The following is a 12,627-nucleotide window of genomic DNA, read 5'->3' as shown; positions in this document are numbered from 1 at the left end:
TTCAGACCCCCACTAAGCTATCAAGTTCCCTGAGCGACCTTGGGCACCATCTCTTAACCAACCATGCGGGGCTGTTGTGAGAATAATGAGGGGAGAGAGTCCTCAGTATTGTAGAAATGTAGTTAAAGAGATGTACAAGAAAGGGGATGGAAGTTGGAAACAAGGAGGCAGTAAAAACAAACAACTCCTAATTCATGATGGGGTGGGTTTTTTTTGTTCTCAAGGGTTTTTTGCTCATGTATTTGATACCAAGATCAAATTTGTGGCCAGCTGTCCAAAATGTTTCTTGAGGATATATTTCTTCCTCTTTATATTCTGTTTTAAATTTAAGACTTTAAAGTATAGTTAAAACAATTAGAGCCTTGCAGGTTCCAGGAGAGATAATATTTTTGCTTACAGTGTGATTCCATCAATGTTTACTCAGAAGTGAGTTCCATTGAGTTCAGTGAAGCTTACTTACATGCTCAGTATTTTATGGGATCTGTTGTGAAATATGTAACTTCAGGCTTTGTTTGTCTGGCAAGCTCTGGTAATTTGAATTAATTTCAACACACAAACCTCGTATTACTTTTTAAAAAACAAAACAAAACTTTAATGGTTTTTAAAAATACAAATACAATAACCTTTAAACACTTATTCAGCAGTACAGCTCATGGTGTTTGTTTTATCCATTATACAATTACATATTCAACATTCAAACATATTACTTAATGTATTTTATATTTACAAAAAAAATGCTTAAAAGTATTAGATGCACAGATCTAAGAAAAAGTCATAATGAATAATTAACAATGCGCATACATCAAGAGAAAAAGGTGCAAGTATCATATGTTGTTATAAGCCGTCTTAAAAGGATTAGTCTTGCATTATTTCTTGACTATCAGCAAACCAGAACCGAAGGACAAAATGAGAAAAGACATATAAAATGAAGGATGGATGACACATTGCACTCACCAGCCTGTCCTCCAGTCCTGATGAGTAATACTGAGTAACAGTATACCTATCACATTAATACCATCCCTTATTGCCGCGCCATACATTTAAAGCAAATGGCTTTCTGCAAAAAAAATAAAAATCCTGGGAACCACAATTTACTACTCACAGAACTACAGTGCCCTTAGAAAACAGTTCCCAGGGTTCTTTGGGGAAAGATGTGCTTCAAATGTATGGTGTGGCTGTAACTTCAACTTTCTAAGAGCTCAGTCTTGGTTTCGTTTTTGAATGAGTCACTGAGGCTGAATATTGAATCAGTGGTGGGCAACCTTTTTTGTTGTCGTCTCAGGTACTTTGTTGGGGCTGCATGTTGATTGTGGGTGCGACTGAAGACAGTAAGTAGCAGGTAGAAGCAGAACCAAATTGAATGGGCAATCTCTTTCTTTCTGACATTCCTTCCTTTACCTCTGTGCCCAGCAGGCTGGGAGGCACAGATTGTGCTTGCTAGAGACCTGAAGAGTGTAAGCTGTTGACCCTGTAATAAACGTAAATCTGCCCTTATTGCCTTATGGGGGACACAAAAGCCCTTATAGAGTCCTTTGCAGGTTCTCCATCAGTCGGAGAAAATAATAGAGGCCAACCAGAGAATATTGGAAAGCAAAGCATACCCCTAAACATTTTGTGAATCTTTGTACTTTTGTCCATATACTGTATTTATTCTTCCCAATTTGAACTATAAAATGGTGATTTTCTTGAGTACCCCTAAACATTTTTTAAAGGAAAAAAATCACTGGTTTTATGTACTAAAAAGCCAACTCATTCTACAAGTGCAGAGCATCGTCCCCATCCATGCATAAGTAGGCTCAGGGAACCTCAGGTTTGGCAAAAGCATGAAATCGGGGAACAACGACCCAAAAACAGCTGAATGTGCAGACCCTCCAAGTGTCCCTATTTTCTAGCGACAGTCCCAGATTTACAGGTTTCTGATGTGATCTCAGAATGTCTCGCTTTTCCTTAGGACGTCCCTATTTTCTTCGGAGAAATGTTGGAGGGTATGAGTGTGCTCAATGACCACAGGGAATCTTTTCTTTTGAAAGGGGGGAAAAAACCTGTGGAGGAATGGGGAGCGGGGAAAGTGTCATGGTCTAGTATACAGTACTGGAAGCCGTGGCAGACCTTGGGGCCTCACGGCCTCTCGCACGCCATTGGAGAGCCGAGTCGGGCTCCCTTGAGGGCAGCCAAACGGGTCACGCTCCCCCGCGTCGCTGCGGAGGGGTCGCTTTTTTCTGCGGCTCCCTGAATACCTTCGATGACCGAAAGGAAAACATCCATTTGTGTGGGGGTTTTTTTTAATTAAACCCTCGTTTTGCGTTATCAGTTGTCAGCATACGTCGAGAATAACAGCAGCAGCGCACATTTTCCCGTCCCCTAGCAACACGCAAGTGAAAAACGCCTATTCCGCCTCTCCTTGGGCGACTACAACTCCCAGAAGGCACTGCGCGGCCGAAAGCCCTTACCTCATTCTTCCTTTGTACTATACAATACTCGGAGGCGGGGTTTTTTGGGGGGGGGGCTGTTCTCGCGATATTTGGGTTTTCTTCCTTCCCCACCCCCACCCTCGCCCGGCCTAGGCGGATTCTGCCCATCCCTCTACCTGGCCATGGCCGACCCCAAGTACGCGGACCTGCCCGGCATTGTGAGTGTGCGAGGAAGGGAGCGGGGTGGGGGGGGCGAGGAAGGTTCCGGGCAGAGGAGAAGGAGGAGGCGGGTGGGGCCGCCTCGCTTCGCTTTGTTTCGTGGGGCGGTTGGGGCGGCGGCGGCGGCGGCGGCAGCCTGGGGGCGGGGTGGGATTCTGCCCTGCAGGGAGCAAGGGAAGAAACTGCCGGGGGCGGGAGGAGCCTGGATCCTGAGTGGGAGCCGAAATAGGGCTAAGGCTGTGACTCTTCTCAAAAAAACACGTGGTGTAATGAATAATAATCATTCTTATTATATTTATATGCATATTTGTATCTACATTCGAAGATCCCAGGTGGTTCACGGTAGTGTTCCAGAGGATGTGCAGAGTGCCTTTCTCCTCAGCCGGGAGAGGTTGTGACAAATCTCATAGGAAGCTGCCTTAAAAACACACACACACACACACACACACACACACCACCCTTCATCCGAGGATCACAGGGCAGTTTACAAAATAAAAACAGTGCTGAGTCAGGCGGTTGGTCCATCTAGTAGTGCCTACACTGACTGGCAGTGGCTGTCCAGGATTTCAGACAGGGATGTGAACAGGCAAAGCAGGTGCTCTATTGATGAGCCATGGGGAAGCCTAGCCCAAGTTAGCCATCACCCCTCCAAAAGCACCCCCATTCGCTCTCCCCACTTCCATTGGGATGTGAATTTCCTTGTGGATTTTATCCATAGCCAAGTAGCTTCCTAAGGTTGGTGGTCTCCACACCATCCTTTGGGGGAAACTTGGGTGCATTCACCCATGCCCCAATTTCTGTAAGCTTGTAACTGTTAGCATTTGAGCATCATTTTGCCTTGCAATGTGACCCACGTAGGAGCACTGGCCACATTCAATAAAGGGTTAGTAGATGGTGGGCCTGTGATTAGTTGCTGAACTGCTTCTTGCTGATGCCCGGACAGTTGTATTTTTATTCAGTTAGGGATGCTGTACCCTGGGAATTTAGAACATTATTCACGATAGTTTTGTGTTTTGGCCAAGCAATTGGTTCTTTCCCCAAACATTCTATGGAGTGTGTGGCAGAGCAGCTCAGTTGTTCAGGAAGGACAGTGGCATGACTTGAGGTCCCATGTAAAGAGCAGCATATCCTATCTTTACATGCCCCATCCATTTTCTTCTATTTTATATTGTGGGGAACCTTTTTTAACCCGAGAGCCACATTCTTTGTGGGGAACATTTCAGGGGCTGCGTGCCCAGATGCAAAAGTTGTCGAAGCAATTGGTATGATTCTTACCTTTGTACAGTAAGGTTATATTCTAGTGACACCCATCAGAGATTGATATGTGCTCACCCCTGGGGTTTAATGTGGGCTAATCAGGTTCCTTAGTAGTAAGTTCAGTAGTAGTAGACAGGTATCCTATAATGAGAACTTTACCACCACTACCATTATTCCCTAGAAAGGAAGAAAGCGGTGTTTAATGTGCTTTAGGACTTCTCAAAGTTCAGACAGGCTTGACCAGCTTCTCAAATGAGCTGAGTGTTCATCCTAGCATGTTCTCCAGCAATCCTCAAAAGATGTGTCCACAGTGAAAGGATTCCCTTAAGATAGAAGTTTTGAAATCTACGGTTTTAGGCCATAGATGTTCTTTTAAGTTAAGGGCCGGTGGGCTAGTACCAATGTTCGTGACTTTTGTGGAATTACTTGTTTACTTCTGTTCTCTGATTGTCTGGATGATGAGAGTTTATTCATTCCTGCTTTGAGGGCATATCATTGCCTAGAACAGTGTTTCCCAACCTTTTTTGGGCAAAGGCACACTTGTTTCATGAAAAAAATCTCGAGGCACACCACCATGCCAGATGGGGAAAGGTCACTTTTTACTTATGTAAAAAATAAAATAAAAAAATAGTAACAGCATAGAAGGTAATGGTTAGGCTAGCATCCCTCTTCCAAATATGCTAGGTTTTTATTTGCAGGGACTGTTCTACATGGGAAAGCATTCAGCACTGTCATTCTCCCATCTGCCATCTGAATTGGTACTATTCTGGGTCAACTTACTCTGCTGCATGTGTAGATGAAAATGGCACCAAGTGTGGGGGAGGGGGCAGAACAGGTTTCAGATACAGAATATTAAGCATACACGTACTTCAGATTGAACTGGTTGCTTGCTTTGCAAGTTTTCATTTCCCAAATGACTGCCTTGGCAAGCGCAATACCTACCAGGCTCAACGCCGGTCTCGCGCTGCCGCTTCCCGCGCTCTCAAGGACCCGGGAGGAGGAAGGCGTGAAGGGAATCCCGAAGGCGCGAAAACCTCACGCATGCGCAGGCCTTCCGCCTGCGACAGCCCGGTAGGCTGGCCGAAGCGAGCGGCGATGGGATGTGGGAGGGAGCTCGCTCGCCGCCCCGCGTGTGCCTATGTGGGGCACGTTACAGCCCCGTGATGTCAGCGCCACGCAGGCAGCCAGGCAGGCAGATGGCGAGAGCCCCGCGCTGGGCGGCCTCTCCTCGCCGCCGCCCCGCCTCTCGCCACCTGACTCGCCCACCTCCCTCCCACGGCACACCAGGCAACATCTCGCGGCACACTAGTGTGCCGCGGAACACCGGTTGGGAAACACTGGCCTAGAACACTTTTGGGTCTGTTCTGACCTTCTGTCTCTTTGTCTCTGGCCTTACTGGATTATCTTTGTGTTTTCCAGGCCAGGAACGAGCCTGATGTTTATGAAACAAGTGATCTCCCAGAAGACGATCAAGCGGAGTTTGATGCGGTAAGATCATGTGACACTTATTCATGTCTTCAGTAGTGTTCTGGTTGTGTTATGTGGGTGTGCCAAGCCCTCAAACCATCTCCAAATGTTTCTTTTGACCAAAGTGACTTCTGCTACTTAATGCTGCTGTGGATTTGACAGGGTGTATGGGGTGGGTATGTGATAGAATTTGGTAGCTTAAATCTTTTTTTAAAAGGATCTGGATATCGAAATCATTCTTAAAGTTAAATAAGGTGGAAAGCATTCAGCAGCTCCCAAAAAATAATGAATTTTGTGAACATCTGTCTACCCCAGTGACAATAATTTCCTCATAATCGGATTCTACAAAATATTTCTAAACTATGGATATCTAAGGAGGGCTCGTGCTGCTCCTTAATAACATTCCTTTAAATTGAGATTAGATGTTGAAATTATTAGTAGAAAAGTTGAAGATTTGAAAGCTTTTGAACTTTCCTGCTTGCCAGGAAAGAGCTGTGTTTGCCTTTGACAAAAGACATGAAATTGGATGCCTTTATCTTCAGAGTGCAAAGCCCTCCTGAAGTAATCTTGAAGGTTTTGGTCAAAAACCCTATGCTGGAGGCATTCATTGATTTTAAATAGCAACTCTTTTATGGGACCCTTGCTGAAATGAATATAGGGTATTAACAACTGTATGCTATGGTGACAGCCCTGGTCCAGGAAAATGGATTTCAGGAGATACAGAAAAATACATTAATTGCTCGTAAGAGAGTGATAGATGAATTGTGCCGCCTTTGTTCATATATCAACATCAGTTTGGTATCTGAAATTAGAAATGGCAAACTAACCTTAAATCCTGACAGTCTAGTTCTAGACTTTTGTACCCAACAATGTTGCCAGGAGTGAGGTTTGGTTTTGTAAGTGGTATAAGCTAGGCTGTTTTCACATGTATATTGGAGGATAAATCTTTTTGCATGTTCATGGCTGGAAAATATTTCGGATTTCAGGAGCAAACATCAAATGTTTAGAAACCAGGGCTCTGTCCAGAGCTGAGAAAATAGGCACAAGTATGTCATTCCAAAGAAACAGTGATAGTCATCAACTTGGATGACTTTAAAAGAGGATCTAGAAGTCCCATTGAGCTCAGTAGGATATATTCCTGAGTAGACATGTATAGAGTTGTGCTGTGAGTGTTCCTTGAACATTAGTTCTCTTGTGATGCGTACATCTCTTGGTGCTTCTTCCATTGGTAACAATTCTATTTTAACACCAATCAATCTCTGATGAAATCTAAAATCTATAATGAAAAGTGTTTCCAGCATTTCTTACAGTTAACCAGCAATAGCATCAGACTGTTGCTGCCATGCCTATACATTATGTCCACCCCCATTTGTGTAGGCTTTAATTTCATTTACAGTATTTGCTGTAATTTTCTGAGAATGTGAGATGGCCAGGTGCTGTATCGGCTGGAGCAATAGGTGGGTGCTTCTCTTTGTTTACTCACCTGGATCAATCTTTGCTCAGTCCAGATGAGCAGTGAAGTATGTTACATTGTGGTATTTAGTAGAATTTCTACCAAGATCTGAATCCATCATAGTTTAACTACATTGTTTGCATAAGGATGGGCAAAAAGTGTGTTTTATGGGTGAGGCTGTTTGTCCCTAGTTTTAAACACAATTGGATTGTTGCAACTGTAGTTGTATAGAGTGGCTTGTTTGGCTACAAATAATTTGAAGCAACATGAAATTCGGTTATTCTGAGAAAACCCTGAGGAAAATAACCTCAGCTTTCATTTTACAAAAGGGTTGTTTTGTGCAGGGGTAGCGGGGAGCTTCTGGATTTCATAGCTAAGGAGAAGTCAATATCTGAACATCGGCCTTTGAAAACTGATATGTCCTTCCAGCTGTTTTGGGGTAGTGCTGTAGCATCAGAGTCACAATTCTGGGTTTTTCACCAAGGTACAAAGTGGAGTGTGTGTGTGTATTTGCTGCAGAGAAGCAGTGGGTGGTTCACTTGCTGCCACTTTCCTTCTTCAACAAGTAATTCTGCTCTAAGCTTTCCATAGTAAAGAAAATGCTTCCCTCTCTCCTAAATTGGCATTGAATGATTTGTCACAACAGACTGGATTTGTCACAACTAACTAGCTGGGCTGACTGATCTTCATTATTTGGTCTGAACTTTGCAAGGGTCAGTGCGGCAGTGGCATCTCCATGCTGGTATGTTCCAGGTCTTGTCTTCCGTCCCTTTATTTGCAATAGGACAGAATAAAGATTCAAAATCTTGTGTTGGATTACCAATCTTAAGAGAGCAAAATAAACAAAAATAAACTTGAGAAAAATGGCCCATAAAAAATTAAAATTACTTGTAACAATGAAGTGTAGTGAGTTAGACTAGAGCAGGGGTAGGCAGCCTAAGGCCCATGGGCTGGATGCGGCCCAATCATCTTCTCAATCCGGCCCACGGACGGTCCGGGAATCAGCGTGTTTTTACATGAGTAGAATGTGCCCTTTTATTTAAAATGCATCTCTGGGTTATTTGTGGGGCATAGGAATTCATTCATTCCCACCCGCCCCCAATATAGTCCGGCCAACCAAATGGTCTGAGGGACGGTGGACAGCTGAAAAAGGATTCTGACCCCTGGACTAGAGGTAAGGGACTTGACTCAGCCAGGGAGCTTGCTGGGTGACATTGGACCAGTTTCTCTCTTTTAGGCTGATCTATCTATCTATCTACCTTAGTTCCTTGGACAGGGGTGTGAGAAAGTTTTTGGCCTGGTGGGTCGAGACTTTTTCTCCCCCAGCCTGTGAACCAACTTTGACAGTTGTGCATGGTCTCCACCATCGGTCATTGCCAACCGTCATGACCTTGAGTGGTCAGGTGTGCCAACACAGGTAGGGAGAGGGGCCATTGTGCTCATGCTCTGCTTGCAGGCTTCCCCCAAGCATCTGCATGTCACCTGTGAGAACAGGAATCATAGAATCATAGAATCATAGAATCATAGAGTTGGAAGAGACCACAAGGGCCATCGAGTCCAACCCCCTGCCAAGCAGGAAACACCATCAGAGCACTCCTGACATATGGTTGTCAAGCCTCTGCTTAAAGACCTCCAAAGTAGGAGACTCCACCACACTCCTTGGCAGCAAATTCCACTGTCGAACAGCTCTTACTGTCAGGAAGTTCTTCCTAATGTTTAGGTGGAATCTTCTTTCTTGTAGTTTGGATCCATTGCTCCGTGTCCGCTTCTCCGGAGCAGCAGAAAACAACCTTTCTCCCTCCTCTATGTGACATCCTTTTATATATTTGAACATGGCTATCATATCACCCCTTAACCTCCTCTTCTCCAGGCTAAACATGCCCAGCTCCCTTAGCCGTTCCTCATAAGGCATCGTTTCCAGGCCTTTGACCATTTTGGTTGCCCTCCTCTGGACACGTTCCAGTTTGTCAGTGTCCTTCTTGAATTGTGGTGCCCAGAACTGGACACAGTACTCCAGGTGTGGTCTGACTAGAGCAGAATACAGTGGCACTATTACTTCCCTTGATCTAGATGCTATACTATTAATGCAGCCCAGAATTGCATTGGCTTTTTTAGCTGCTGCGTCACACTGTTGGCTCATGTCAAGTTTGTGGTCAACCAAGACTCCTAGATCCTTTTCACATGTACTGCTCTCAAGCCAGGTGTCACCCATCTTGTATTTGTGCCTCTCATTTTTTTTGCCCAAGTGCAATACTTTACATTTCTCCCTGTTAAAATTCATCTTGTTTATTTTTGCCCAGTTCTCTAATCTGTCAAGGTCGTTTTGAAGTGTGATCCTGTCCTCTGGGGTGTTAGCCACCCCTCCCAGTTTGGTGTCATCTGCAAATTTGATCAGGATGCCCTTGAGTTCATCATCCAAGTCGTTGATAAAGATGTTGAATAAGACCGGGCCCAAGACAGAACCCTGTGGCACCCCACTAGTCACTCTTCTCCAGGATGAAGAGGAACCATTGATGAGCACCCTTTGGGTTCGGTCAGTCAGCCAGTTACAAATCCACTGAGTGGTAGCATAGTCAAGACCGCATTTTACCAGCTTCTTTACAAGAATATCATGGGGCACCTTGTCAAATGCCTTGCTGAAATCAAGGTAGGCTACATCCACTGCGTTCCCTTCATCTACCAGGCTTGTAATTCTGTCAAAAAACGAGATCAGGTTAGTCTGACATGACTTATTTTTCAGAAATCCATGCTGACTATTGGTGATCACAGCATTCCTTTCTAGGTGCTCACAGACTGTTTGCTTAATGATCTGCTCCACAATCTTCCCTGCTATTGATGTCAGACTGACTGGGCGGTAATTATTTGGGTCCTCTCTTTTCCCCTTTTTGAAAATAGGGACAACATTTGCCCTCCTCCAGTCTGCCGGGACTTCGCCTGTTCTCCAGGAATTCTCAAAGATGACTGCCAGTGGTTCTGAGATCACATCTGCCAGTTCTTTTAATACTCTTGGATGCAGTTCATCTGGCCCTGGAGACTTGAATACATCTAAACTAGCCAAATATTCTTGTACTATCTCCTTAGTTATTCTGGGCTGTTATTCCAGGATGCTGGACTAGGGGGCCAAGTATCCATATTCCTGTGAATCCTGGACTTTTTCTGCTGCAATGATTTTCAGCCATTTCAAGTAGTAGCTCTCAAGCTGTTTGAGGTCTGAGACCATTTCCATGAAAGCAGCACACAGACTCACTAGTATGACTTTCCTTGGATGTGCATCAGAATGGGGAAGAATAGTTATCCAGTAGCTTAATTCTTATTTGAAATCTAAGTATTATAATTATAGCTTCTGGGTTCCTTGTCCTGACCATGTGAACTTTGGAAATCACTCCCATTGATTTCCGGGTCACTTAGATCCATATAATAATGCTCAGAATTGCAGTCCACAGCCATCTGATTTAAAATGAGTGATGGACACCCATCTTTTGGCTTGAGTTCGAATTAAACATAATGGAAAAACAGCCCCCATGCAGCTGTGGCTGTACATGAAGGAACCAGGAGAAAGCAGCCCAAGTGTCAGAATTGGACTTAGTTTCATGTTTAAGAAACCGCTGCCCAGATTCTTGGAAGGGCGCTTAAAGTGTCTGCTTAGAATTAAGGGACTGGATTGGCCTATTCCTAGTTTTGTGCAGCCTTTTGAGTATGTGGTAGTTTCTTGCAATGTGTGCACATGTGGTCTCTCAGACTTAGGCAATCCAGTCATGTACCTCCACTATCATGGGAAGGGGGTGGCTTCTGACACATCATTTCAAATGACCCCCAAAAGTGTTTACACTAATGTGCACAAAGCAGGGTCCTGGATATGGCAGTGGATGCACAAGAATGGCTTGCCATAGTCCAGAAATCAACATATTCAGGTTATTTAAGCATGTCTTCCAGTGCAGTTGCATCCCCCAATGGTTGTGGGCATCCTTCCAAGCAGTGCATCACTATTTTGTTTTGTTTTTTATAAGATATTTATTAAGATTTTCAAAAAAATTACAAAATAAAAAGAAAAAAGAAAAATGCAAAATAAAAATAGTTAAAAAACAATTCAGTGCATCACTATTTTGAATGTGGTTGGCCACATCTGCAGTAAAGTCATCTTGCCATTTGCCCCCCCCCCCCCATTATTAAGAATATGTGCCATACTGGATGCAATGAAATACAGACAACTCCCCATTCATGCGTGTTCAATATGTGTGCAACTATGTATCATGCCGAACCCATAAGTGACCTGAAAACGTCACAAAAAGGGGCGGGGCGGGGCAGTGTTGGAAGGGGGTCTTTGTAGGGTTCCTCAATGGTGTTTCAAATATACACAATTTCATTTAAATGTGTGGTACCTTGGAACGTAAAAGGTAAAGGTACCCTTGCCCGTATGGGCCAGTCGTGACCGACTCTGGGGTTGCGTGCTCATCTCGCTTAAGAGGCCGGGAGCCAGCGCTGTCTGAAGATACTTCCGGGTCACGTGGCCAGCGTGACGAAGCTGCTCTGGCGAGCCAGCACCAGCGCAGCACACGGAAACGCCGTTTACCTTCCCGCTATAAAGCGGTACCTATTTATCTACTTGAACTTAGGGGTGCTTTTGAACTGCTAGGTGGGCAGGAGCTGGGACCGAAAGACGGGAGCTCATCCCGCCGCGGGGATTCGAACCGCCGACCATGCGATCGTCAAGTCCTAGGCACTGAGGTTTTACCCACAGCGCCACCCGCGTCCCTAACCTTGGAACATAACCCCTGCACAAATTGGGAGTTGCCTGTACTCCTAATTCTGACACCCTAACCTTTTTAGAGGAAAGGTGAGGTTTTTTATAAAAAATTAAGGCTGGAAAATGATACATTGCATTTTCTTTCTAGGGAAATGCTGCGGATGCAGGCTAAAAATGCAAAGCACGATGAGTTTGAGGCAGAATTTTTGTTTGCCAGCCTTTGTCTTCCATATGGCTTTTCAGAAGAGGGATCATAGTTGAATGGTAGCACTGCAAGATGGTCTCAGGTTCTGTTCCTGCAGGTCCAATTAAAGAAAGTCTGGTACTTGCCCTGAGTAAGATTCTTCTTTTCCTGAGACCCTGGAGAGCCTTCCCCACCTGATGCCCTCCAGATGCTTTGGACTACGACTCCCATGATTGCTGCCCATTCTGGCTAGGACTTGTATTCAAAAGCATCTAGATGGCATCAGAAAGGGAAAGGTTGCAGTAGGCAACACTAGACCAGATGAACTTGCGCCATTGTTTTACATTCATCAAGTGAAAAGCCTAAGGTTCTCCAGATAGTGCTGGTCTACAGCTCCCACCATCACTGGCTATTGGCCATGTTGGCTGGTGCTGATGGACAGCTCCCACCCCTGAAGTCCATCACCTGGTGGGAAAGCCACCAGTTTCCCATCACTGATCTAGTCTATCATGCTGTTTCCAGCTATGGATGGCCATTTGCTTCTAGGAAGCTTAAAAATGGGGCATGGAATTGTTGGCCTATGTAGCCTATGCAGTTTCTGATAATGGAGAGTCTATTTAATTATTATGCCTAACCTCCCTTGATAGACTTATCTTTGAAGAATTTAGCATACCCTTACAAGGCATCTTAAGGCCATGGCCATTACCATTTCTTGTGGCTATGAATTCCATCTGTTAAATTACACATTGTGTGGGAGCTGTTCAGCAGCAGGGAATTATAACTTCACACACACACACGTACGTCAATTACTTCCTCTTGTCTTTCTTGGTCCTACTGCCAACCAGTTTCAGTGGGTGACCCCAAATTCTAGTATTGTGAAAAGGGGGGAGAG

The 12,627-nt window shown here is 44.7% G+C and overlaps 1 protein-coding gene and 1 long non-coding RNA gene across 3 annotated transcripts in view; both read left to right on the top strand.

Annotated features, from left to right (window-relative positions):
- Nucleotides 1-2,483: 2,483 nt before the first annotated feature.
- DCTN2 (dynactin subunit 2) overlaps nucleotides 2,484-12,627 on the top strand; it is a 42,553-nt gene continuing 32,409 nt past the window's right edge. The window contains exons 1-2 of one of the 2 annotated variants that reach the window (XM_082208674.1): nucleotides 2,484-2,629; nucleotides 5,307-5,375. In XM_082208674.1, the coding sequence (XP_082064800.1) occupies nucleotides 2,594-2,629; nucleotides 5,307-5,375 (105 nt within the window). In that variant the 5' untranslated portion in view covers nucleotides 2,484-2,593. Of the gene's footprint in view, nucleotides 2,630-5,306; nucleotides 5,376-7,526; nucleotides 7,550-12,627 lie in introns of those variants that run through there. The other variant, XM_082208675.1, reaches the window with a different exon arrangement.
- On the top strand, nucleotides 7,556-11,878 carry LOC309524545. Its single transcript, XR_014215993.1, has 2 exons — nucleotides 7,556-7,981; nucleotides 11,700-11,878. It is a non-coding gene; the product is annotated as an uncharacterized lncRNA (long non-coding RNA).

Source organism: Podarcis vaucheri (assembly GCF_965113315.1).
Source record: "Podarcis vaucheri genome assembly, chromosome: 2".
Taxonomy (NCBI): Eukaryota; Metazoa; Chordata; class Lepidosauria; order Squamata; family Lacertidae; genus Podarcis; species Podarcis vaucheri.
The sequence above is the reverse complement of the archived record's forward strand: the minus strand, read 5'-3'. Positions and strand labels throughout refer to the sequence as shown.